Below are 26,362 nucleotides of genomic sequence, written 5' to 3' on the forward strand. Positions count from 1 at the left end.
ATTGATAGAGGGATTCTTTGGTAATGTTCACATTTGTTTGAGGCGAATTGGATTGATTAGGAATATTATTAACATGTGATGTAAAATCTCCCAAAGGAACTTGTTTTTGTTGGAATAATTGTTGTGGATTATTTTGAGGGGATTGGTTGTAAACCATTTGATTCTGGTTCACCTTAAAGTTATCCATGTTCATTTGTTGAGATGGTTTTTGTGGAGAGAATGTTCCTTGATTGAAGAATTGAGTGTCTGGAGAATGTGAATGTTGCATCGAACCATTGGGTATGTTCTTGTCCATTGTTGCAGATTGGTAATTGGTATTATTTTGGCCATTACCGTTGGTGCTATTGTTAAGCATCATGTTCATGTTATTTCCATTAGATGGAACTTTTTGATTCATTTGATTCATCACTTGTGTTTGATTCATTCTTGTCGGAGATGCCATCATTTGATTAAAGTTCTGTTGTTGTGGTTGCTTTTGGAGGAATGTATTATTTGGATTGTTATTACTGGTGTTTGCATTAGATCCTCCTCCATTATTTAAAGAGGTAGTAGGTAAGGTATTATGGAAATCAAAGGATTGATATTGTTGTTGCGGAGTTAACTCATCATTATATGATTGGAAGAGTCTATCATTTTCTAAATTAACCTTATTCGAGACCGAGGCATGGATCATTTGTTGTTGATGAATGTTATTCATCATGTTTTGGGAAGCCTTTTGGTAGTGGTTTTGAGGAGAGTGGAGATTATTCATTACGTTGTTAGAATTACTCGTATAGTTGTTGGTGTTATTCATGTTCGATAAATGGAGATTGTTATTAATATTGTTATTTGTATTATTATTGTTTTGGAGGTGATGATGATAGGAGGATGAAGAACCTTGTTGATGTTGTTGTTGAGACGTGTTATTGTTCGAGGAGGAGCTACTAAGGGATAATTGAGGTGGTAGTTTTAAGAGTGGATTATGATGACCTTGTTCCATCGAAGACATTTTATTTGAAAAAGGAGAGAAACTTGCAATTTCCTTGTGAGAGTTTATTATCTTTTAAAAGAGGCTGTTGGACCTCTGGCGAGTTTTAATGTGTTTTGGGGGATTTAAGCAAACTCTGAATAGAAATTTTTGGTCCTAAACATTGTATAAGGAACTCTCTTAGTGAAGATACTTTTTTAGCCAGGTACGTGCCTATAATAGACAGTTTCTTCACCCAAAAGGAGGCTTAAGTACATTGTTTACCGCTTGTATTCGGCGAAAACAAAGGAACGATTTTGCTCACATTGATAAAAACAAACTCCTTGCCTTATTGATCAACATTTCAGCAAATAAATTTAAGAAGGTTCTATTAAGTATTTAAAGAAGGTTCTTTATTTCAATATCAATATTTTCATTCATGAGCATTTAACAACCTTCCTCCGTTCTTCTCCAATGATTATGAGGAGAAATAAATGCATCATATCTCTATTTACAACAACGACCTTTTAGGATGACCTTAATTAGCAAGCTTAATAACAAACTAATGCAAAAAGTTCATCAATAGGTCGCCGTTGATCATAGTCTAAGCGTAAACTAACTCATATCATGTGTGTTAATCAGTTTTTGATTACATGAAGGCTCAGGAAAGTGAAACATAAACGTGGCCTTAATTGGAAGCTGTACAATTGATAGATTATAAAGCACGTCATTTCTCCTTTGTTAATATCACCAAATGCATTCTCACAATATTCAATTTGAAAAACAACTCAATCTTCCGCTTCTCATCACCACCAACATATTATCAAGTAACCTTACACTTATCATATTGAGACAACTCTACCTTGATGAATTAACAATTATTCAAAGATTCGGCAGACAAGGATACCAAATGGGGAAAGTCATGCGAATTTGCCGAACCTGAAAAAAGCGCGCTGGTCCAACACGTTGTGGTTTTTGTTTGGTGCTAAGAGGGTGGGGCCACACAGAAGGACAGAGATGCCGCACTCTTTTCACTCATTTGGCATTGTGTGTACATAAAACAATTAAATTATTTACAACAATGTGCTTCTCAGCTGCTGGTAGTAGTACAGTGCTCGCCTTTGTTTAGATGCAGAATTTTCCTTTGAGAAAAAAATCACCACAACAAGACAAGGAAAAGCACCACTCTCTTTCCTTAGAATAATTTTGATTAACTAACCAAATAGTAGTAACAATTCTCGGTTATATTGAACAAGATAACAACAACATCATCAATAGCACACTTTGTAAAATAGGCTCTTGATCTCTAATATTCTCCATCATTCTCTCTATTAATAGCTTTAGTAATATTACTTCTCAAGGAGGAGAGAAAGAAATCAAAATCGAGTATATATACATTGAAAAAACATGAGACAATATCCTCTTGTTTGTGGCAACGTTAAATGCAAAACGAGTCAAACACCATTGTGGCGTAAAGGTTGGACCACAAAGGAAGGTAAACCAGTCATGTTATGTAATGCCTGTGGTTGTAAGTTATTATATACCAACGAATTGTCATCCTAATTATTACCCAAATATGATGACATGAAAAATTAAATATTTTCATTGAACCAACCGAACAGTGCACTACAAGTATGTATTCAATCAATTTTAATTTACTGATCATCTATTATCATCATCAATAGGAAGGGACACTTTTGCATATATTGCAATCAAATTTACAAGGAAAGTGATGCTGATGATAAAGAAGAACCATGGATTGGATGTGATAGTTGTCATCGTTGGGTTCATCAAAATTGTGAGCGTCAGAATGGATTTGAAATTAAACCAAATGGTTATCTGTGTCCTTGTTGCAGAAATCAACCAAGTAATGGATCGGTACCTTCAAACATTCCAGCTGCTGCATTAACTGCTGCTGCTAACAAACATTATGAACCAATTCTTATGAAACCAGGTGCAGGATCCAGTAATAGTAAGGAAAATAAGAAGAGAAGAAGAAAACCAACTCTTGAAACAAATTCAAAGAAGGTTAAACAAGAAATGAAACAACAATTAACAATTGATATTAACAATTCAAAATCTAATAGTAATCAAACATTATCTAGCCAAAATACTTCAAACCGATTATGTACACCAACAAGTGCTTTGAGTCTTTCTCCATCAACAACATTGGGACTCCCTAAAGCACCACAACCTTCTACAAGTACTTGTTATTTTGATAATCCAAAACAATTATATGATGTTGATTCCTATTATAAAGAGAATGAATCACAGTGCATTTCACCATCAACCAATTCAAAACTTTCCATGAGTAGTGATGACGAATATTCATATGAGAGCAATACTGAAGAGGAAGAAGAGGATGAATATGAATCCGACAATTCTCCACAAGCCTCCTTCATTTGTGGCGAAGATTTCATAGATAATCAACAAGAGTTTATCATTTGGGATCCTCTCAAAGATAAGAAGAGTTCTGTTGGAGTTTCTTTCGAGCAAGTTGAAAACCTAATTAACAAGAACTTTGGTTATTCAACCTTGTTCACAAGAAAGATTCAATCACTCTCTGCAATTTGTGCTTACGAATTGTCCAATTTTGATAACTAAGTTGCTCTCTAGGATTTCTCAATCTTATTGAAAACAAATATTCGAGTGTTTTCAATAACTCAATTTTGATTATTTCGGCAAATAAACAACAAAAATGTAAATAACCGATTCAGTTTTAATATGTTGTTTAAAAAGTTTATTAGTTAAATAATTTAAAAGTCTTCGTCATTTCTTGACAAAACAACGTCAGTAATTTGAACTTCGTCGTCATCTTCTACACGATTAGCTGAAGAAGGTTTGGTAAAGTCACTCTTATCATTTGCATCCATTTCTTTAGCTGATGCACTCAGTTCAGGTTTTCTTTCTTCATTCTTGCCAGGCATTAAGAGGAATGACAGTGAGGCAAAATAGACATAAACAATTCCGTGTAATAAGAGGAAAGTCAATGATTGAACATCAGTTCTGAAACCATTGCCAGCAATTGTTAAACCAATGAAACAGGCAGCAACAATGAAACTGAAACTACCAACAACTCTAAATCTGGAAGAGTACTTGGCTTTGAGTTTACCAACAGCTCCCATAGCACGGAAAATATAATAAGCCAAATCAATACCCCACAAAACGAGGAAAACAATATTAGCGGCAAGTAAATAGGCATAACCAGGAACTGATGAAATGTCAACTGAGGATGGATTGGCAACATTGTAAACTCTACTCCAAATCATCAAAATTAAGGTCAAAATGTAGCCAATACCAACAATGATAATCTTGGTCAAATAAAAGTTCATAAATGTTCTATCTTGTGGTGCCTTGAATACAGAGTGGAAGAAGATCAAGAGATACAACAAGAATCCATAAACAAATGTTACTGAGAGAATAATGTCAACAACTGGGAAACCTTCCCAACCTGTCCACATCATGGCTGGATATAATGGATCATGATACCAGAAGTGTAAGAACAACAAGACAACTAACCACTTTTGGGCAGTGTGCCAATTTCTCAATTGTTGTGACCAGAAAGTAACGACAAGGAAAGCAATCCAATGCAAAATTGACAAAACAGAGAAGGTCATTCTAAAGCCCAATTCGTACATGGAATATTGTGGATTGTTGGATTGCAAACTAGTCTCAATAGCATTTTCTAATAAGCCTGAACGGTAAACATTTTCCAAATTCAAAATTGTAAGATTCATCTTGTAATTAGAATATCTAATAACTCTAGAGTGGAAGAGAGTAATTGCTGAACAACCACCAGATTGAAGAATAGACAAATATCCAGTTTGAGCACAAATCAATTCGTGAGTAGATACAGAATCATCAACATTGTTGACCATTGTCCAATCTTCAGAATCAGAATTTCTACCATACATGTGAACTCGGACTTTAAGATCACTCTTTATGGCTGCTCCAAACAAGTCTTTCCCACCATTAACAGGATTTAATTTCAGAATATATTTAAACTCCATAGCATAAATACTAATACTATCAAAGGTATCAATAATAGATCGTTTTCCTGTGAAAATTTCTTCCATATATGTTGGTGGTACGACAATTGTACCATTATCAGGTGTAGTACCATTGTTAGGGGCAGGATTGATTGGATCTGTAGAATTGGTTGTGGAATTACTAGTTCCATTCGTGATGATGGTATCATTACCAATAACAGTTCCATTATTGATAGTGTCATTACCAGAAGTGTAATTATTATTTGTGGTATTACTAATCACTGTACTATTATCAATGATCGTATCATTACCAGAGGTGTAATTACCAGATGTATCATTACCATAGGTATAATTACCAGTTGTGGTATTACTAATAGTTGTGTTATCCACAATAGTATCATTACCACTGATAATTGTGGAATTATCTGTTGATGTGTTGTTGTTGTTCATAGTAGAATTATCTGATGTAGTAGTATTGGTACTGTTATCTATGATGGTGTTATTAGAATAATCAGAAGTATTAGAATTAGTAGTACTATTATCAACAATGCTGCCATTATTAACTAGTGTACTATTATCACCACCAACAACAATATCTGTCCCATTTGTAGTAGTAGAATTGCCTCCATCAGTAGTAGTGTCTGTGGTGGTACTATTTGTCGAATTATCTTCCACTATTGTATTTTCTATAGTTAATTCCAAAACTTCATCACGATCCTGTTCAGTAATAAATTTATAATCCTCTACAAGACTATTTGTGGTTGTAACAATGGTAGAACCATTACTACTATGCCTCCTTGTTACCGTAACAGAGGCTTCTGGGCTCGCAAACAGAGAAATAATAACAAATAATCCTACAATCAGCAAGACGAGCACTAAAATCAAGATGACACTCCATCGCGGAAGACAATCCAATACAAATTCATACCGCTTGGAACGATCTCGGCGAAGATTCATTTTTTTTTTAATTTTAAATTTTCTGATTTTTTTTAATGGATGGCAAACAAAAATAGAATTGACAACTAAAAAGGAGGTGGATGTGTGAAATTGGATGTGAAACTGCTTTTATTGGATTTCTAATTTAATTGAAGAAAGTAAATGGAATGTAAGTTGAAAAATTGATTGTTTTTAAACAATATCATCTTCTTCATTCAAATCATCTTTGAATTTCGAATACTTTTTGAAGAAACGTTTCTTTTGTGGAATGACATGATCTAGTTCAATATCTGTATCATCAACAGGAGTATTTTCAGGTTCTGGTGTCTTATTCAAATTATCACTCGATTTGTGAGTTACATGTGAAGCTGAAATCTTGACATTTGAATTTTGATGCTTATTCATATTGTTGAGAATTGGATTCATCCATTCCATATCTTTAGGCAAGAAGAAGGAATTTTCTTGAATAAACACTTGTGAAATAATTTCAATAAAATCCTTCTTTGTAATCTTGACAAATGTCACATCCTTCACAATACGAACATCATAATCTGGAATAAAGGTTTCTCTTGTAAGTGCTCTTTCTCCAATAAAACTCCAAGGTCCCATTTCAGAAGTGAATTTTTCCTCACAAAACACAGCTTCAAGTTTACCACTGAATACAAGAGCAAAATAATCACATTCCTTATTCTTTTCAATGAGGAGTAATTCCTCATCAGAGGAGCTCTTCTTAACATCCACAACTGCACATTTACCAAGGAGTCTGTGCAAATATTCTTCTGGTAATAGTCTGAAAGTGGCCATACTCTTCCACAAGTAGGAGCCAACAGCAACCACTTGTTTTGGAGTGAGTCTGTTGGTTCTTTCCAATTTTAGTAACAAACTGGTAGAATTTTGTGGTCTGTTAATCTTGGATTGATTGGTATTATCTACATAGATATCAGTTTCATCGACAATTTCGTCCTTAATAATTTCCTCAATGATATCTTCAAGAGATACAATACCAACAATAGCATAGTATGGATCACCACCAGTTTCAGATTCTCTTGGTTCTTGAACAATGGCAATGTGAGTTCTACCAGATTTGAAGGTCTTTAACATTTCATCACAGTAAGTGTCTGGGAAAACTTTGAGAACTTCTCTTCCGTAGAATGTCAAAATTGTAGAAATTGGCACACATTCATCAGGGTTGACCAGAATCAAATCTTTCACATAGAGTAAACCAACAACATTATTCTTATCACCCTTGAAAACAGGAATACGAGAGTGACCAGCTTGCCAAATACTTGTCATTGTGTCCACATCAAGTTGGCTATCAAAATCCAACATGAAAACATTTTCAAATTTGGTCAAAATTTGACTAACAGGAATTCTAGCAAATTCCAAAGCACCACCCAAAATTTTAGCTTCATGTTCAGTCAAGTGGAAATTAGGATCATGAGCCTTTGAGTGAATATTAACCAATTCCTTCAATTCAGTTCTCTTATAGAGAGTGCCATGATCAGATCCAAGCATCCAATCCAAAAGTTTACTAATTGGATAAGCAATAACAAAAGCAAGTCCAATCAAGAACCAAACCAACCAATATAAAGTACCACCAATAGCCATACCATATCTAGAAATGACAGATTGTGGAATAACCTCACCAAATAACAAGACGAAAGTAATACCCAACAAGATGGCAGCCCACTCAGGAACGAGCTTGTCCAAGAAGAGAGGAAGACATTCCACACACAAAGCATTCCACAACAACAAGGTAACTAACAACAAGTGATGTCTTTTCAGGATTGGAGCCAAACGAGCAGCATACTTTCTCTCCTTTTCAGTTCCAGTCGATTTGAGAATATCCAATTGCATTGTATCAATGGAAAGTAAACCAAGTGTGAAACCAGACATTAAACCAGCACCCAAAATAAAGAACATACTCGCTCCAACATTAATGACAATATCATACCAAGGCATATTCAAGATATTTGGTTCTTCTTCTTCTTCGTGGTGGGGAATTGGGGCAGATCCATTATTAGTGTGATTATAGTAATTGGCACAAACTGAAGGCCAATCAATGGTCATGTTATTACTATTAACAGCACTACTACTGCTGCTGCTAGCAAAAACATGACTAATTCTTCTTCTTGTTGGAACATAACCCTCAACAACAAACATTGAATGTTGTTCGTAAGAAAAAGTTGCCAAAACAACCAAAATTAAAAGAGCCAACAATAATACGAGTGAAAAACTCCTCTTTTTAATTGGTGGTGGTGATGGTGGTGGCGGACAATTAGGATTTTCCTTTCTGTTATGATCATCACTTTTACCATGATTGAGTAGTGGAAATGATAATGATAATAACATTCTGGATAGTGTTATTACAGAAGGATGGTTGATTCCCTCCTTTTCACTATTCCCAAATTCATCCCTAATGAGCAGGGAAGCATTGTGAGTTGGTTTTTTGAAGGTTTGTATCATGCAACAGGCGAGTAAACTTGTGTTCTTTGTGTTGATTGGTAGGCAACAAAAGTAAGCAGACAAGATGTTTTTTTTTTGTTTGTTGAATCTTTTCTAATATCCAAAGGATTCGTTTTTTGATATTCGAAATGTGAAGATGCAGTAAAATTAATATCTATTTCGTTCCTTGATTGTGAATGACCGATTTCGGTAACCTCGCAAGATTTTTACAAAATTTTCAAGATTTTTCTCTCTTCTTCTTGAAAAATTATTGAACTCATTGAATTTCACATTTGGATGTTTTTTTGGTGGTAATAATTTCCTTGTCATTGGAATTTACATTTTCATTCTTGAAGGTTTGTTTCATTTCAGAGTGTCTTCCACTTGATAGAATGGAGAAGGGAGGAGTCCTTTCGAATAGAATATAACTTGGATAGCAATAGGTCATGTAAGGCTGATCTGGTTGATGGCTTGCTAGAATATAAAACGAAACATAAATCTTCTCATTGGAAAGGAGAATAAATTTCACATTATTCAATCCACCTTCAAATTGGTTCTTATTTTGACAAATTTGTTCAGTAATAGATTGATGAATGGTTTCAGATCCAGTTTCGGATAAAACTGGAATAAGGTTTCCAGTTGCATTATATATCCTACTGATGTGAATGACACAGTTATGGAGTAGATACTCTTCTATCAAATTAGTTGATGAGCTACTCGATGAAATTTCTGCATATGAAAACCCTAAATATTTCAGATTAGTCAACTTTTTCAAAGAAATATTTTGGTAGGATGATAAAATAGATAAATATTCCAAACTAATCATTTGCTCAATCGGTGATAGATCATCATTTTCACCAGGATAAATAGTTAACTTTCTCAATTGAAGTCCACTAAGAAGTGAAATATCAAGAAAATGGATTGAGCGTGCTGTTGTAATGTTCAATTCTTCCAATTCTTTACACTGAAATTCAACATTTGATTGTAATTTGAAATCACACTTATCCAAAATCAAACTTTTCAATTTCCTAATTCTTGTAAAAAAATCAATTCCACTATTGAAAAAGCAACAAAAACATTTTACAAATTCCAAAGAGGGAAATGAGTTTGAGGCACCTTCTAAATTTCTCACTCGAAGCAATTCCAATCGTTTAAGGTGATCAAACTTGTTTCCCATTAAGAAATCCTTGTTCAAAAATTGGCAACTAATTGGTGGTACTGTGGAATAGGTTCCAATTTTCAATTCCCTTAACGATGGATTCAACAATAGAGGATTAGGAAGTTGATTAATTTCCAATCTTGATAAGTTACTGATATAATCTAATTGTAATTGATTGACAATGGCTGTGCCCTCAAATCTGAGAAATAATTCTTGGCAATTTGAAGATACATTCCTAAAGAAATCAACTAGAAAATTTGGATCCTTTTCAATTTCTTCCAATATTGTTGTTTCGATTGGAATTTCCAATATTAATTTTTGTAATTTCTTCATTTGAAGAATTAACTTTTCAATTCGTTTCACATGAGCGGATTTGATCTGGCTCTGACTTGATGAAGAGAAATGAGGAACATGGATAGAGAATTCGAATATCTTCAATTGTGTGAATTTGGTTTGTTCCAATTCAGTCAAAATCAAATCCAAACTATTATGGAAAGTTGTGAAACCTATTGAAAGTGAGTGCAAATTATTGAAATTGGAAAGGAATGAGGATTGTACTGGTATGGGACTATTTAATCCAAAGTAAACGGTCAATTTCAAATTCCACACTAAATTACATTTGCACCTTTCGAATATTTTTGTAATAAATTCGAAAGGTTGAATTTCAAACATGTACAAATTAACTGAAATCGTCTCAATTTTTCCAATATTTTCCTCCATAAATTTACTTGAAGATTCAACTGTATTTTCATCACTTTTCATATCTCGTAGTAATAAATTCGCCTCTCGTATCCAAAAAAAATTCGAATAATTCTTGTGAAAATTAACTTGTTCGAAAGTAATGTAATTCTTCACAAATGATAGAAATTTACAAGTTAATCGTAGATTAGACCTTGTATCCCGATCACTGTATCCAAGTATGAGAATGAACATTTCTTTGGGAAGTGATAGTAGAGACATTTTTTTCTATTAGAAACTTTACAATTAAACTAATCTCTAAAAAAAATGCAAATGGATAAAACTGAGTCTATTCACTTGGATCTAACAATCGGATCCAATTTACTCATACAAAAATATCATCGAGAGAAGAAACTAATTCGTTTCATCACACAACATTCCACAATTTATTCGAAACTTGTGCCTGATGATCTTCCTTTAATCATACAAATCCTCCGAACCAGTGAAGCCTTTCCCGATTTATTTGTTGGTAGATTTAAAGGGAGTGGTATGTTTCGTATATCAACTCCCAACTTTCCAATACCAGATCAATGGATGAAACACAGACAAGTAGCTCTCTTTCTAGCTAAAAAAGGATTGTTATTTCAACAGGAAACTTTGAATTACGAACCCTATCTAACAGATAAAGAAATCATGATGGAGGCATGCTCAAACAACTCTCATTATCTTTCGAATTTTCCACTTGGAACAGATGGAGAATTTATGCGAAAGTTATGTAAACTGAATGGAACCATGTTGGGCTATGCCAGTAAAGAATTGAAGAAGGATAAGGAATTGGTATTGGAGGCAGTTCGTTCAACACCTGAAGCTTTCCATTTTTGTGATGAGTCGTTCAATAAGGATAATACAGTTGTATACGAAGCTGCCAAACATGCATCATTTAATATAACCAAAATTGATGGAGAAATGTTCAATAGGAGGAAGTTTGTTTTGGCACTGATGGAATATCGTCCTGAAATATTTATTCACCTTCCATATGAACTCAAAACAGATCCTAAAGTGTTAAATTTGGCGCCTTGCAAGAATTTGAAAGTTTTGAGCTTGGTGCCACCTTCCTATCAGAAAGATAGAGATTTTGTGTTGAAATGTGTGAGAAATAATGGTTTGGATTTAGAGTTTGCCCATCCATCACTGAGAAAGGACAGGGAAGTTGTTATGGAAGCTGTCAAACAAAATGGACTGGCTCTAGAATTTTCATCTGAAATGTTAAGAAATCAAGATAGAGAAATAGTTTATGAGGCTGTTAAAAGTAATGGAAATGCAATAGAATTCACTAGTGATCAATTCAAAAGGGATTTAGAACTAGCTCGGATGGCAGTTATGAAAAACCATGAATCTTTTATGCTTGTGGACAGTTCAATCAAGCAAGATAAGAAACTGATTCAAAGCTTTTTGGAAGAAACTGGTTACTACTATTATATTGCATCAAATGAATTGAAAACTTCACTTCATGATACCATTAGAGGGGATAGAGATTTACTGGGATTGGCAATTTTAAAAGACGAAACATTACTTGAAGAGCCATTGCCAGATTTTGTGGACGAAGAATTCATGTTAAATGCAGTGAGAAATGGCTTTAGTTTGGACTGTGTTCCTCAGAAATTCAAACAAAACGAAGAGATTATTCTCGAATCGATCAGACATGCGAGCATTAATTTCAAATATGTCGATTCTTCTCTAGCTTCCAATAGAGATTTTGTTCTAAAGTGTGTGAAAGCAAGTGGTTTTGTACTTTTTTACACTGATGAAAAATTCAGAATGGATAGGGAAATAATATTGGAAACATTGAAAGCAACAACTTCAGGATCAATTTCATTGGACTGGAGTGAATCTCATCCTTTTAATTCAGATAGAGAAATTTTATTGGAATGTGTGAGAGGAAGTGGTGATCTTCCCTCTCAAGCAGATTCGAATATTATGAATGACCCTGAATTTATTGTGGAATGTGTAAAAATTGGAAAGGATAGAAACAAAGATATTACCGACTATTTGGAGAAAGTAAGAAATACCATATTGAGTAATGAGAGTTTATTCTTGAAACTGGTCAAAATTAATCCCAAAATTGTCGAATCCTTAAATTTAGATTTAGATTTCCTCACCTTGGCTTTCAACTCTTTAACATGATGCATATCAAACACTTTTATTTTCACAAACTCTTGCTGCATGTGTTAAAGTTTTGTAAACCAAAAAGTTTTAATTTTTAAAATTAAAAAAAAAATGTTGCCAACCTACGCTTCGGAACGGCCAAACCAAGACCTCCACACACGAAGGAATGCACCATTAACAAATTCAATCAATAATTCATCATCACGAACGACCGATATGGAAAATCCATCATCTTTGAATTTTCCAACAATTTCTCATCAATTCACATTTAAACAAAAAGTTTTACGAATTGTAAAATTGTTTGTGTTGATTATTGTGGCAATTGTTGTGTTGCATGTGATGATGCACTATTTGGAGTTTAAATTCTTTAATAATTCGACACATAGAAAGGAACAAATACGAATCTATGAGCAAATTACGAATCTATTGACTAATCCGGACCAAACCAAGGAAGGTTCATATGGATGGTATAGAAAACAACTGGATAAGAAGAATCAACTAGGAAATACACTATTTAAAGATCCAATAATGACTAAATTGGGGTTTCAAGAGACACACACAACGAGTGCTGAATTATTTCCATATTTCAGAACTATTAACACAACTGAAGAGTGTAGGAATCAACATTCTTGTAGATTTTATGCAGACAAGACAGCAGGAGAGTTCTTGAAAGAGGGAGTGGAATTGGATGCAGTTTTGCAACATTGTCAATATAAGGATCCATACTTTTTAAATTCTGAAAGTGATGAAGCAAAAATTGTGAATGAATTTCAGTTTAATGTTGTGAATTCGAATATGAATTTGAGGAGGGAGAAATTGGTTGGAGATGAAGAGGCACTTTTACATCACTCTCATCAGTTGGATAATTTATTTGGTGAAAAGATTTGGAGAGGAATGAGAAGATTGTCAATTATCATGTGTAGTGAGGCTCGTGTTCATGAACTCGTTGGTGGAATTACACAACATGCAGATAGCTATTGGTCAAAGCAAAGATTTGCACGTTCCACAGCCGACATTTCCATTTGCTTCCTTTCCACATGTTCTGTTTGGATCAATTACCATTATCAGGATATGAGTCTTTCCAAGTCAAAGGAATTTGGAACTAAACCATTCAAAAAAAATAAGGGAATTTGTGCTTTTATTTCAAATTGTGATCAAGCTGGTTGCACTGATTTGAAACAAAGATTTGAACTCTTGAATACACTCTCAAAATACATTCCAGTGAGACAATATGGTAGATGTGGAAAGAATGCACAAGAAGGACCAGGTGGTAAAACATTTGAAATTGAAAATAATTGTCGATTCTATTATGCAGCTGAAAATTCAATTGCCAAAGATTATGTTACTGAGAAATTCTTTGAAGGATTGAGAGCTCTCGAGCACGGATCGAAAGTATTAATGCTCTACAGAGGTGCTCCAAATTTGAGACAAGATTGGGGTATTCCAAAGAGTCTCTACTTGGATCATAATGATTTTGAATCTGTGGATGCATTGGGTCAATATTTGAAGAAATTGAATGATGATGATAATGCCTTTGAAGAACGGTTCAGTAAAATTACAATGCAAGAAAGAAAGAAGGTTGATAAGGCACTTGCAGCATTCAATCCACGTCTTGGATCAAACATTCCATGTAGAATTTGCAGTGTAATTGGAGAAATGAAATTGGCACGTTATTTACTCTTCAAAATTGGATTAAAGACAAGTAGAGCTAAGGTCAACCTGAACGAGTGGAATGAATTTAAATCTAAATTCAATCTTTCAGAGGAAAGAGTGAAAATATTGGACGATATTTATCATACTGCCTATGGAATCTTCCAATCTGCAAACAATAAGGAAAATAGATTTAATTTGGGATGGGATTTCGGGAGGAAGGATGAAGTACAGCACACAGAGGGAGAGGGGGTTGGTTCTGGTGACAGAAAATTCTCTGGTCTTGTGGTTAAGCGAAATAATAAACGAAAATTACTCTAACAAATAAATTGTCCCTATCATGTTCAATGTAACAATTTAAAAAGTTATTGACAACAATTTTTCACAGCAATAACTGGAAATTGTAATCAACAAAAAATCATAGAAAAAAAAATGTCTCAAAGCAATAACACCACCAATTACGCCTCTCCAATCATTGCCAATCTTCCACGAGGCTGGATTAATTTCGAAGGCTCCATTCCCAATAGAACTCCACTCCACTCCTATGGCATGTATGAAAATTATGATCATTCCGAGTTGCCAGCCTTTCCTCAAGATACCAACTATAATGAATCATTGGTAAAGTGTGGGGCCATCAGTACTACCACCCCGAATAATAATAATCTTACTCAATTGGTTGATCCAAATATTCCGAATGTTTTGAAACAATTATTTAGTGATCAAAGTTTCTTTGGCAGTAAGAATGGAGTTTGTCATTATTGGTTGAGAGATATGATTGGGCCATTGGATGTCTATTTGCCAAATAATCAATTTGTTTTGTATCCTTTCTATCATGATCAACAATCGTGTATGACTTGGTTTGCATTGTGTGATTTGACAGTTACTGATCCAACTAAAATTGGAAGTACTGAAAAACCATGTGTTGTTTCTGGGTTGAGTGGTGAAGATATTGAGGCAGATGAAGATTTCTTTCCAAATGTTTTGAGATTGACAAGTTTTGTGTTAGTTGCTGATACCATTGAAGAGTTTGTGTGGAGAGAAGGAATTGAGGCTGAAATCAGCAATCCGAATGGAAATTTGAGTACTGAAGCTCAAAATTATCTTCAAGAATATCAATAAATTGGCTATTTCAAATAATTAGGAAATGATTTAACTTGTTTCCAGGCCTTTACTTGTTCTTGTTTTAATTTTGACAAGTTCAACATCTTCTCTCAAACTTTCTGATGCAAATTCTAAAAGTGTGCCTCTATGTTGTACAGCTATCAGTACAACCTCCTTATTGTTCTTAATGTTAATTGGTGCAAATTGTAGAGAGTCTGGATTTGCAGAGATGGCTCTCTTTGAGAATTTCACATTTCTTCTCAATAATTCTGATGCATTCTCATAGGATCCGACTTGTTTCCACAATTCTTCAATAATCATTTCATTTTCCATCAAGTCTTTCGATAGATATTTAATGACAGATTCGCCATAAGTTTTGATTGCTAAACAGACTATTTCAATATATTTTAACCTCTTGATCAACTGGTTTGTATAAAATCTTTCATAATTACCATTTTTTTATGATTTCTGAAAAATGAATTTGACACGTTTGTGTTTCGTCCACTTTATTAATAGATTAGTTCTAAGAAATAATTTCAATGTAATCGTTACCGTCTAGGAGGTGAGTCAGTATAGACTTCAGTGATCACACCAAAAACACAAATATTACCATTATCCCACATTAGAAACCTTCCAAATGGAGGATAAGAATAAACCGTAGCAACATAGATTTGATTTTTTGGTTTCAGAAGAACGGTAGCATATTGACCTTTTCTGAGCTCCATTGGATTTTCATCTCTCTCATATCTTTTAATCGTATTGGAGGAGACATAAAAATCCTTGAATTTACAGCTGGTTTGTAGTGAGTGAATATTAAATGTGGGATTGTACCCTCTTCGAAATGGTGACTCTCTCAATACAGCAATATCTGCCTTGAAACTATGTACTTCTTTAGCATAATCATTATTAAAATCTGATAATACCATTCCAGGTTTAACGTTTGAAGGATTCAAACTTGTTTTCAATTGGATGGTTACCAATTGACCTGCTTTTGCTTCCCTGACAAGTTTTCTGCAAATTGCAATGGATTCAATTTTCATGGAGGGAGGAAATTGTTTCTTGTGGGGAGTGAGTCTAATTTCTGTTTCCAATTTCAAAATTCCAGTTTCAATTTTTCCAAACACAACCAATGCACCTTTCAAATTAAAAACCTTTGAAATTGAAATTCGAAGTGGTAAATCGTACCTGTAGAGAGGTGCCTTTAGAGAATTGATAGCATCCAAAAGACAAGGTCTACCACCTTTATACCATTCCATTTTACTGCCACACGCTGGTTCCAAAATATTATCATCATTATGATTTCCCAATAATGATGACAAGGCAGAAATTGGAATTACTGTAGCATTTCCATTCTTATATCCATTGTTCTTGTATATTTTAGTGATTTCACTCTTAATTTCCATAAATCTTGTTTTAGAATAATCAACACTCTCCATCTTATTCACACAGAAAATCAATTGAATTGATCCGAGACAATATGTGGCTCTAATCATTGTTGTAATATTTGGAATTCCAGCTTCAAAGGCTCCAATTTCAGCATCCAACACAACAATTCCAATATTTGCTTGTGATATTCCTCTAAACATACTTTTCAAAAATGGATTCGCTTTTTATCATCATCATTACCACATATATTTAAATTAATCAAATTTTCCTAATTACCTGGAGCATCAATAATATTTAAATGAAAATGTTTAGTTTCGGCCATGCTGTAAACTAAATTCATTGTTCTTCCTCTCTTAATTTCATCCTTCGTTCTCGATAACACGCTTGCATAGTTTCGAATAGAATCAGACGAATCTAATTGCATGCCAGATTCTACTCGTTCCATGATTGAAGAATTGATAGTCCCGAGGGAGTGTAGTAATTGTACGGCCAATGTTGTTTTACCAGAATTAGCTTGACCAAGAATAATCACACTCAGTGTTGGCTTTTCAAGCATTTTTTTTTGTTGTAAAGTTTATTGCACGTGCAATTTTGACATTGAAACATATATCTACCAACAGTTGTCATTATGAAAAAATAATGTATGTGAATAGAACCAATCAGGCGAAAAAAATCTTTTGACAAACCATGCAAAAAAAACTGTTCGCATAATTAAGCTCATAATGCTAAAAAATATCTTTGGACATATATATCCTTAGTTATAATCAATCAACAAGAACTTGGAAAAATATTGACAACAAGTAAGTCCATCCCGACTCGGTTGATTCTTGGAGAATGATTTAAATAGTAGTATTAATAGTAATTTTTGGAATTTAATTGTTCATCATGATTTGGAAATAATTTTATTATTTGGAAAAATTCAAGTTGGTACCAACCATCATCGGAACAACAACCAACCTGATCATCATTGTTATTTACCATCATTATAATATTTGTGGAAATAAATCTGATAATAATAATATTTTAGTATAACATGAATGTTTTGTAAACTTGATAAAATGTTCTTTTTATAAACGAATAAAGATATTTGAGTAATGTGGAGAAAAACTGTCTTTATTTTGAATCTTGTGAATTTGAATTACCTAAAGATCTCAATAGTGAAAATTGGTATTTTAAAAGTGAATGGATAATTTTCATCTTTTTCACAATTTGAAAATAATTTCCAAAATTGGAAATTAGACAACTTGGGTGATTGAGTTTCATTTTCACAAATCATTGAATCTCAGCCATCCTCATGCCGAAACAGTATAAATTGGCTCATCAGACGAAACATTGACTTTCAAACAATCACAAAAAAAACAAAACAAAATGTATTCGAATATCAAAACTATCCGAAACACCTTGAGCAACTTGTTGCTCCTCACTCTCCTTACATTGACTTTCATCAACTGTTCCTCAATGCAAACCAATCTCTTTCCCTCCAATTCTAGAGCAATCAACGTTGCTGGTGGCACATCAGTGTCATCTGCCAATGAATTTCCACATATGGTCAGCATTCAATACTACTCGAGCTCATCAGTTGCCACAGGAATCCACTTCTGTGCAGGAACCATCATATCCCCTCTCCACATTGTCACTGCTTCTCACTGTGATATTGGTGTCACTTTAGATAAATTGAGAATTATTGCTGGGAATTCGAATAATCAATGCACCGCTAGTTCAACATCATGCACGATTCGTACAGTTACCAAATTCACAAAGCATCCAAATTATGACAGTTCTACCATTAAGAATGATATTGCAATCATTGAATTGGATCAACCAATTCCATTGGACGGAGTTAGAGCAGTTGCCGCCAAAATTGAGAATTTGACATTGGATCAATTTCTTTCATCTAGTTCTAGCTCAATGGTAAATATTGCTGGTTGGGGAAGAACTACAACTCAATCAAGCGTTCAAGTGATTCAGAAGGCTATGGTTCCAATTTCGCCAGTTTCAGTTTGTAACGCCAAAAATTTGGGAGTTTCGTCTCCAAATCAAATATGTGCTGGTAATGGAAATGGTATTGATACTTGTGGTGGTGATAGTGGTGGTCCACTTTTCAGAGTTATTGCTGCAGGAACTGTCAATAACAATTTACCAATCTTTGTCTTGACAGGTGTCGTTTCTTATGGACCTCCAGGATGTGGTGGATCAAATGTTGGTGCCTACACAAATGCAACTCAATATATCTCATTTATAAGAGAACAAGTTGGTTCCTCATATACAGTTGAAAAGTACGGAGATAGTTCAAAGCCAATTATTACTCCAACTCCTGTGCCATCTCCTTCTCCAGTCGTTCCTGTTCCTTCTAATAATGGTAATAATCAATCTTGTAAATGCAAGTGGTATTGTAAGAAGGTTAGACAAATGAGGGAAATGAGATTGAGAGGTGGAATGAATGTTGATGAGAGTCAATTTATGAAATGGATAAAGTTAAATCCATTCAATAAAATGTAAACAAGATTTACAGAAATAGTTCAATAAAATAGTAACAAACTTTAACAAAATCGCACCATTGAAAAAATCGAAAAGAAGATAAAAAGATCCGATTATACGGAATCGAACCGCCGACCACAGGATAACAGTTTTTCTTGCTACAGTCCCATGCTCTACCAGCTGAGCTATCATCGGTTATGATATTGTTATTTAATGGTACACAATTATAATATATAAATTATGTCGCAACTACATTTATCTCTTGAGCCATATGACTTTTCAAAATTTGGTGAATGTTCAAATATTGTAAAGAAGGGTATAAAGAGTATTTAGAGGGTTAACGGATTACACCACAATTCAGCGACCTTTAACACTCATTAATCCTAAAAAGAAAGAAAGACTCAGCGATTTACGAATCGAAACATAAAAAAAATGCAAATTTCATCCAGCAGCGAACAATGCCTCACATTGTTGGCTGTACTTTTCTTACCACTTTTCGTTTATTGCTCAGATTTCGGCAAAATCTACACTGTCTCCAAGTACAACAGTAAACAAGTATACGAAAATATATACGAAAGTTCAACATATAACTATCAAGGTTTTCAATCACCCTCTGATTACTACAAGCTTCCTACTGGTATTCAAGTGAGTTTCCGATACCAATTCCAAAATATTGATGATGAAATTTCCTCATCAGATTCTTTTTCTTTCCAATTTCACAGAGAAACTAAACTAAAGTATTCCATTGACTTTCCACTCATCCAAAACGTTACCATTTTGAACGCAACTGTCCTATTAAACGCTAGATTTGGTATTTTCAATGTTGACATTCCCAATCAACTAATTGCCAGAATTGGAGATTTGCACTTTACAAAATTAAATCAAACTTTGAAGGAAAAAAGTGAATTTGGTGAAGAAATTTCTTCAATTGATGAATTTTCATTGAATTTAAATCTTTCTCAGATATTTACTACCATTAATTCAACAACAGTTGCCTTAATTTATAATTTGGGAGATACTGAGCCAAGAAATGTGAAATTTTCACAATGGACGAAACTTTCATGTCCTTCCTCTTATGAGCTAATTGAAGAAAAGTTGAGAAATTCGAAAGAGTTTACATCTCTTGGATTTGTAGAGGGACCAGTTTCGTATAATGATCCATCAATTCCAAAGTTTAAAATTGAAGAAATGAACCAAGTTAGAGTGGAAGATATTCAAGATTCGTATAACAAAAGACCAGGTTTCGAATATACAATTTTGAAGAGCTACATGTTTTATCAAAGTAATATCGAGTACGATAATCTATTATCTTCCTATATTAATTTCAACTTTGAATCCAATGGAAATTTCACAGATATTTATGGAAGAAATGTCATAATTGACTTGGCATCAATGTCATGTGGAGCTCGTGTCAAATACGGATACAAATTCGGAGATGAGATTAAGGATTATTCATTTGAGGATAAAAGATCCAATGAATACGTTCAATGTGATCACGGAACTTTCTTCAATAATTCCTTAATAGTTTTCTATGGGAAAGTTCTGAATGGACCATTACCACCTGTTCCTTATCCATCATTTTCTCCTTCTCCTTCTCCTCATCCACATTATTCGAAACAAATTGTTTCATCTTCTTCATCTAAAAATGGAAATAATCAATCTGTGATTATTGGTGTGAGTGTTGGCTTGGGATTATTTGCTTTTTGTGTTGTGATTTCAATCATTTCAATGGTGATTTGTATTGTGGTGAAAAGACGTCAGAAATATGCCTATCAATCCGTTCAATAAAATTTAACACGTTCAAATCTGTTTATTGTGATAAAATTATGGAACTATCGAATAATTTGTGTGTGAAAAAGGTTTTGTAAACAATTTAGAGTTTATTTTGGGTAAGTTTGACGGTTCTCCGCTTTTGCATTGACTTCTAACCGTTGGGGTAAATGGTCCTTTCGTTTACATGCAATTAATTGGCAATAGAAAACTGAAACTTTGGTTGACACTTGTTAAAAAAATGTCAAAAGTCAGCTTGCTTGTTTTTATCATTGTTTTCGCTTGTTTTGTTGGTTGCGTACAAGCTTCTATCCATCTAGTACCACAAGCAACCAAATCCACTCCAGCTAGTCAAAGTAAACTTGAAGAAACTAAACTAATCATCTTGCCTTCATGGACACAAATATTCGAAACTAGACAAATCAATGGACAAACCATCTCACAATACGCCCAACAATATGTCAACTGGGCAGGTGTCATTGGAGGTTCCGTAGCTGGTCTTTTATTTTTAATTATCATCTTACCAACAATTATTGCCTGCGTTGCTTTATGCATTGTTGGATGTTGTGTGAAACAAACTAATTCAAACGAAACCGAGTTGGAATCAAAGAATCCATACTCTGAGTTACCTACCACATCCATTTCAGGTCAATTGGTCAATGGAACAACTTTATATGATGTCAATTATGCTGATTGTGCAGTTTTCCTTTTTTGGGCAGTTACATGGATTTTCAGAAAATTAACATGTGGAATTTTTGATTCCATTTTCATTTTGAGAAGAACAAGATTTCGTGTCAGAAAAATGTTGGTTGGAAATCGGAAATTAGACATGGACATTTCTGATCACTGTTGTCACATTCCATTTCTTCATTATTTGAACGGTTGGCTGAATTTGTACACTTGTGGATTGTGGAGAGTCTTTGGAATGACCCACAGATTCTATTACAGAAAGATTGATGATAGAATTTATTGGAAACCATTAGAAAGTTCAAAAGAAAATTCAGAAGAAATTCAATGGATTGGCTTTAACAATGAAAAAGGTGGCAAAAATCAATTCACATGGTTTAGTATCTATTGTGGATGGAGAATTGAATTAATGTATTGGTTCTTGAAGAGATTTGTAAATGTTTTCACATTATTCTTTGCAGGACCATTTATAGAAGCTTGGTATTTAAGGGAAAAGATTCAATTTGCTAAATTTGGAGGGAAGGGAAGTTTTGCAATTATTCAAAATGGTCAACCAATTTCGATGGTTGCTGGTTCTCCAATGAAATTATCATTTAATTCCATTTTGGATGGATGTTCCTATTTAGGAAGGTTAGTATTGTTTAGATTTTTGGTAATTGTTTCATGTGGAGTGTTTGCTTGTTGTCCTGGTGAGAGATTTGTATTGTCATTTATTGATGAACATTTGGTATTGAATTCTTCTCATTAATAAACCAGTACTTTACAATTTTATTAAATATATTTAAAGATGATTACAAAAAAAATGCAAACCCAACAAGAAGGAGCCAATAATTGGAAACGAATCATCCTGTTGTTAATCTTGCTCGTTCCTGCCCAGCTATTTATTTATTACTATTATTATTATTTCATCGGAAGATGAAGGCTTTAAATTTTCATCATCATTAAAATCGGCTGATGAAGAAATTAAAACAATAATCAGTGATCAGCATCATCTTAATGTTGTTGATAAGTTAATATTACTTTCCAATTTTTCTACTTGTTTTAATTCAGCATCAGCATCGGAAGGAAAATTAATTCTACAAAAATTGATGAATGAACGAAAGAAGCCTTCAAATCATCACAATCATCATACTTTGGAATCATTGAGGGAATTATTAAAATTATTAATCGAATTTAAATATTATCATCATTACGATCATGATGATGAAAGAGCGAATGATAACAAATTGCTCAATGAACATTCAAGAATGATGATGGAAAGAATTGAATTCCCTCTCCGAATTTATGTTTATCCACTGAGTGAAAATGGAAAGCAAATGTATGAGAGAACTATAGACATGTGTAAGAATCATTCCTTTGATAATGAGGAAATGACCTTCTTTCCACATGCCTATATTGATTGCTATTTAATTGATTTTATCATGTTGAATACTTCTAATTACTATGATGGAAATTTGATAAAAAGAGTGAATAATATTGAGGAGGCAAATATTGCATACATTCCAATTCCTCTCGTAATGAATTTCTATGATAATATTAAAAAGGAGGGAGAGAAGGATTTTCTAAACTTGACAGAAAAGATTAAATCTGATTTTTACAATGAAATGATTTACAATACTGAAATGGAAGATAATTTTGAAAAAGTTCCACATTTTGTAACGTATTCCTTTGTTTCGTATAGACTTTCATTTAGTGGAATTCCAAAACAGGTTAAAATTGTAACGTTGGAAAATGTGGCAATTAGTGGTTCACCACAGAATGCTTGGTATGATAATGGATGTCAAGATAGATGCCTCACCATTCCATATGCAACCATTTTTGATTGGCCATCAGCATATAATGAAAGTTCTAACACTCTCTATGCAGAGGATTATACACACAATTGGAAGAATAGACCCTATCTTCTCTCATTCATTGGTTCATTGAATAGAACTGAAATTCTATTCACTCATAGATATCATCTTGTGACCAAGTTGAGCGAATTCAGAGGTAGATATTTTCATACATTCAAGGAATCAATTTCTACGAGTAGTAATATTGAAATTTATGGAAAATCCAAATTTTGTTTACAACTTCATGGAGATACACCAACTAGAAATGCATTCTATGAATCCTTGCTCATGGGTTGCATACCAGTCATTACTGAGAAGACATTTATTAGTTATCGATCACTTTTTGGATATTTATTACCAGTTGAGGAATTTACAATTGTAATTGATAACAAGTATGCTGAAGAACATGTTCCTGTAAAGGAAATTATTGAGAGATTGAATCAAATTGATAGGAATGGTGAATATTTGAGAATGTTGAACATTTTCAAATCCATTTCCTTTTTCCTTCGATACAAACATGCTCAATCATCAAATCTACTTGCTATTCTATCTATCTTGAGTGCACAGATACCACTTTCAATTCCTCCAAGATATAACAATCGTCCCAGAGATGAACAACATGACAATTTTAATCCTATTGATATATTTATGGGAAGACCAATTGAAAAAGTTTACAAGTGGATGAATTTATCAATTCCTAAATTTAACATGACAATGAAAATGGAAAATTGTGGAGAATTTACTTGTAAAATTTACATTCCACAATTCTATCATGAATTAACAATTGATTCCCTATCAACACATAATAGCATTGATCATTTACCAACTCTAATGGAATTTGCACTTATTCAACGATTGAAGAATGAAAATATTCTCACCAGCAATACTGAACATGCCAATTTGATATTCTATCCATTTAATCTCAATGTGATATTCAATCAACATGTATTGGATCAACAAGTGAAACAAGTTGGAATTCAGAAGAAGGGATTTCTCATTAGCAACAACACTGGAAATGAACAAATACCAAAAATTATTGAAAATCTAAACAAAATTCAATCCATTTTCAATAATTTCACCATTTATACATTATCACCACATGCAATTGAGCAAAAGAATGTGAAAACTCTACCATTCACAACCATTGAACTTTTTGATTCCAATTTCCATCAAATTTCCACTTCTTTCAATAGAAATTCTCTACTTTGTCAATTAATTGAAGAAAATTTCAATGGGGAGGAAAATCAAATTGCGGAAATGTTGGAAATTCACTTTGGAAATGATTATCCACATTTATTCTCTAAAAAGGTCAATTCGATCGAATTACTGAACTGTACCTATGTCATCATGTCAAATGTAAATCCATCAAAATTATTACATCAATCAATTCGACATGGCTCAATACCCATTTCTTTAAATTCCAATAATCAGGACCTTAATGCATTATTACCACATCAAGTTATTGATCGATCTCAAATAATTCTTGAAATTCCAAAACCAATTCAAAAACTTTACAAAAATTTGGAATTTTTCTCAAATTGGCTGATTCGATTTTTACAAAATATTTCACATGAAGAAATTCAAGCAAGAAGACAAGCAATGACAAAGTTAAAAAGTTATTTTAATTTATCGAATGAAAAACATGGTGGTAAATATGATTTAGCTGATCTTGTCTTGTGTTCCCTTAACTGTCACTAATCAAAAAAATTGTTACTAATGAAATTCAATTTTCAAAATTATTGTAGTCTTCAATTTTATACAACAAACAAACCCTATCCAAAATGAGAGTTTCATCAGATCAGGAAAATAAATGTTGATTGGTGGCATGTGACAGGTAACCTTCCAGTTTGATCTCTTTAAAAAACATCAAAAAAAAAATAACTGATCCTATTATTCACCAACATGTTAAAACCAACAATTCTCATCGTCATCATCTTGCTTTTTCATCAATTTTTTATTAACTGTCAACAATCATTTGAAATTGCCAAATTTATTTCCGAACAAAATGAACAATTTAAACAAGAAATTAATCAAGAATTTGAATTTCCAATTCATTCATCACGAAATATACAACAAGAATCATGTGTCCCATTGACAACACCTGTAGAATATTGTTCCGGACTAATTCCAAATAACATTTCGTATATAACTTCAAGATCATTAAACACAGTCGAACCTAGACTAATCTCACAAATTGACAATTTTATTACAAAAATGGAAGTTAATTATGGTTCTATTACATCTAATTGTAAAAATTCAGCAATTGATTTATATTGTAGCATGTCATTTAAAAGATGTGTTCATGACAGGAGTAGAGGATTAGTTGAGCTCTATAAACCATGTCAATATTTATGTCAAGAATTATATTTGAATTGCATTCCTGATAGAAAAGTTGCAATTGCTTCATCTAGAAATGATTGTGGTGATGAAAATTATCCGAAAGGTGCTTATTCAGTTCAACCAACTTGTACTGATATTTATTTTGATAGAGATGTCACTTCTTATTATATTATGAGTTTTACTTTATTAGGTGTTGGATTATTGAGCTCATTGATGTGTGGTGGAAGTTTTTTAATTTGTATTTGTTGTGCCAAGTCAATTAAACCATCAAATTCAACCATTGGTGATGCTTATTCACATCAACAAGAATCTGATACTAATTCTAGACAAAGTATTAATAGTGGATTTAGATTTTCAATTGATGAAGGAAAACCAATGTTTTCAAATTCACCAATTATCAATTCATCCATTAATTCAACTAATTCAGTTGGTGGTGGTGTTAATACTACTTCTGGTAATGCTGCTAATACTACAACTACCACTGCAAGTGGTAATAGTAATGCATTTGGAGGAAATGATAATGATGGATTGACTGTTATTAATATTAGTGGTGGTGATAATGATTCAAATTAATCATCATCATCACTCTCATCTCATTGTGTAAATTATAAAGTGTGCATTTTCTTGAACATTCTTACTTGTTTGATTATTGAAGTGTGCATTGCTACCACTGTGTGTGTGTGAAAAATCGATTGCCTTTAGAGAGATCTGTTCTTCCAGCTGGTACAACACATATCACTTTCTCGCTTTATTTTGCTGACTATTTTAGAAATAGGTTGGGAAATGATGTAACTCTCTC

The 26,362-nt window shown here is 33.3% G+C and overlaps 13 protein-coding genes and 1 non-coding gene across 14 annotated transcripts; 9 read left to right on the plus strand and 5 right to left on the minus strand.

Moving 5' to 3' along the window:
- Window positions 1-2,353: 2,353 nt before the first annotated feature.
- On the plus strand, window positions 2,354-3,652 carry NAEGRDRAFT_81728 (uncharacterized protein; the record flags this gene model as incomplete). Its single annotated transcript, XM_002670782.1, has 3 exons — window positions 2,354-2,474; window positions 2,569-2,578; window positions 2,632-3,652. 3 exons carry the CDS (start codon window positions 2,354-2,356, stop codon window positions 3,548-3,550), a joined length of 1,050 nt encoding a protein of 349 aa, XP_002670828.1. The 3' UTR covers window positions 3,551-3,652.
- Window positions 3,653-3,667: 15 nt separating this feature from the next.
- NAEGRDRAFT_59605 (uncharacterized protein) lies at window positions 3,668-5,892 on the minus strand (the record flags this gene model as incomplete). Its single annotated transcript, XM_002670840.1, has 2 exons — window positions 3,668-5,093; window positions 5,520-5,892. 2 exons carry the CDS (start codon window positions 5,890-5,892, stop codon window positions 3,703-3,705), a joined length of 1,764 nt encoding a protein of 587 aa, XP_002670886.1. The 3' UTR covers window positions 3,668-3,702.
- Window positions 5,893-6,063: 171 nt separating this feature from the next.
- Window positions 6,064-8,223, minus strand: NAEGRDRAFT_74178 (uncharacterized protein; the record flags this gene model as incomplete). The annotated part of the gene is made up of 1 exon (XM_002670841.1): window positions 6,064-8,223. The coding sequence occupies one exon, from the start codon at window positions 8,221-8,223 to the stop codon at window positions 6,064-6,066; it is 2,160 nt and encodes a 719-aa protein (XP_002670887.1).
- Window positions 8,224-8,593: 370 nt separating this feature from the next.
- On the minus strand, window positions 8,594-9,808 carry NAEGRDRAFT_74179 (uncharacterized protein; the record flags this gene model as incomplete). The annotated part of the gene is made up of 1 exon (XM_002670842.1): window positions 8,594-9,808. The coding sequence occupies one exon, from the start codon at window positions 9,806-9,808 to the stop codon at window positions 8,594-8,596; it is 1,215 nt and encodes a 404-aa protein (XP_002670888.1).
- Window positions 9,809-10,915: 1,107 nt separating this feature from the next.
- On the plus strand, window positions 10,916-12,337 carry NAEGRDRAFT_74180 (uncharacterized protein; the record flags this gene model as incomplete). Its single annotated transcript, XM_002670783.1, has 1 exon — window positions 10,916-12,337. One exon carries the CDS (start codon window positions 10,916-10,918, stop codon window positions 12,335-12,337), a length of 1,422 nt encoding a protein of 473 aa, XP_002670829.1.
- A 324-nt stretch (window positions 12,338-12,661) lies between these two features.
- Window positions 12,662-14,290, plus strand: NAEGRDRAFT_74181 (uncharacterized protein; the record flags this gene model as incomplete). Its single annotated transcript, XM_002670784.1, has 1 exon — window positions 12,662-14,290. One exon carries the CDS (start codon window positions 12,662-12,664, stop codon window positions 14,288-14,290), a length of 1,629 nt encoding a protein of 542 aa, XP_002670830.1.
- Window positions 14,291-14,401: 111 nt separating this feature from the next.
- NAEGRDRAFT_74182 (uncharacterized protein) lies at window positions 14,402-15,088 on the plus strand (the record flags this gene model as incomplete). Its single annotated transcript, XM_002670785.1, has 1 exon — window positions 14,402-15,088. One exon carries the CDS (start codon window positions 14,402-14,404, stop codon window positions 15,086-15,088), a length of 687 nt encoding a protein of 228 aa, XP_002670831.1.
- A 530-nt stretch (window positions 15,089-15,618) lies between these two features.
- On the minus strand, window positions 15,619-17,012 carry NAEGRDRAFT_60950 (uncharacterized protein; the record flags this gene model as incomplete). Its single annotated transcript, XM_002670843.1, has 2 exons — window positions 15,619-16,676; window positions 16,733-17,012. The coding sequence occupies 2 exons, from the start codon at window positions 17,010-17,012 to the stop codon at window positions 15,619-15,621; spliced, it is 1,338 nt and encodes a 445-aa protein (XP_002670889.1).
- Window positions 17,013-17,824: 812 nt separating this feature from the next.
- Window positions 17,825-18,955, plus strand: NAEGRDRAFT_74184 (uncharacterized protein; the record flags this gene model as incomplete). Its single annotated transcript, XM_002670786.1, has 1 exon — window positions 17,825-18,955. One exon carries the CDS (start codon window positions 17,825-17,827, stop codon window positions 18,953-18,955), a length of 1,131 nt encoding a protein of 376 aa, XP_002670832.1.
- An 87-nt stretch (window positions 18,956-19,042) lies between these two features.
- NAEGRDRAFT_t686 lies at window positions 19,043-19,129 on the minus strand. The gene has a single exon. It is a non-coding gene; the product is annotated as a tRNA-Tyr (tRNA).
- A 237-nt stretch (window positions 19,130-19,366) lies between these two features.
- Window positions 19,367-20,722, plus strand: NAEGRDRAFT_74185 (uncharacterized protein; the record flags this gene model as incomplete). The annotated part of the gene is made up of 1 exon (XM_002670787.1): window positions 19,367-20,722. One exon carries the CDS (start codon window positions 19,367-19,369, stop codon window positions 20,720-20,722), a length of 1,356 nt encoding a protein of 451 aa, XP_002670833.1.
- A 223-nt stretch (window positions 20,723-20,945) lies between these two features.
- On the plus strand, window positions 20,946-22,139 carry NAEGRDRAFT_74186 (uncharacterized protein; the record flags this gene model as incomplete). Its single annotated transcript, XM_002670788.1, has 1 exon — window positions 20,946-22,139. The coding sequence occupies one exon, from the start codon at window positions 20,946-20,948 to the stop codon at window positions 22,137-22,139; it is 1,194 nt and encodes a 397-aa protein (XP_002670834.1).
- A 340-nt stretch (window positions 22,140-22,479) lies between these two features.
- Window positions 22,480-24,921, plus strand: NAEGRDRAFT_74187 (uncharacterized protein; the record flags this gene model as incomplete). Its single annotated transcript, XM_002670789.1, has 1 exon — window positions 22,480-24,921. One exon carries the CDS (start codon window positions 22,480-22,482, stop codon window positions 24,919-24,921), a length of 2,442 nt encoding a protein of 813 aa, XP_002670835.1.
- A 183-nt stretch (window positions 24,922-25,104) lies between these two features.
- On the plus strand, window positions 25,105-26,190 carry NAEGRDRAFT_81731 (uncharacterized protein). The gene has a single exon (XM_002670790.1). The coding sequence runs from the start codon at window positions 25,126-25,128 to the stop codon at window positions 26,134-26,136; it is 1,011 nt and encodes a 336-aa protein (XP_002670836.1). The 5' UTR covers window positions 25,105-25,125; the 3' UTR covers window positions 26,137-26,190.
- The last annotated feature ends 172 nt before the right edge of the window (window positions 26,191-26,362 follow it).

Source organism: Naegleria gruberi (assembly GCF_000004985.1).
Source record: "Naegleria gruberi genomic scaffold NAEGRscaffold_67, whole genome shotgun sequence".
Taxonomy (NCBI): domain Eukaryota; phylum Heterolobosea; class Eutetramitea; order Acrasida; family Naegleriidae; genus Naegleria; species Naegleria gruberi.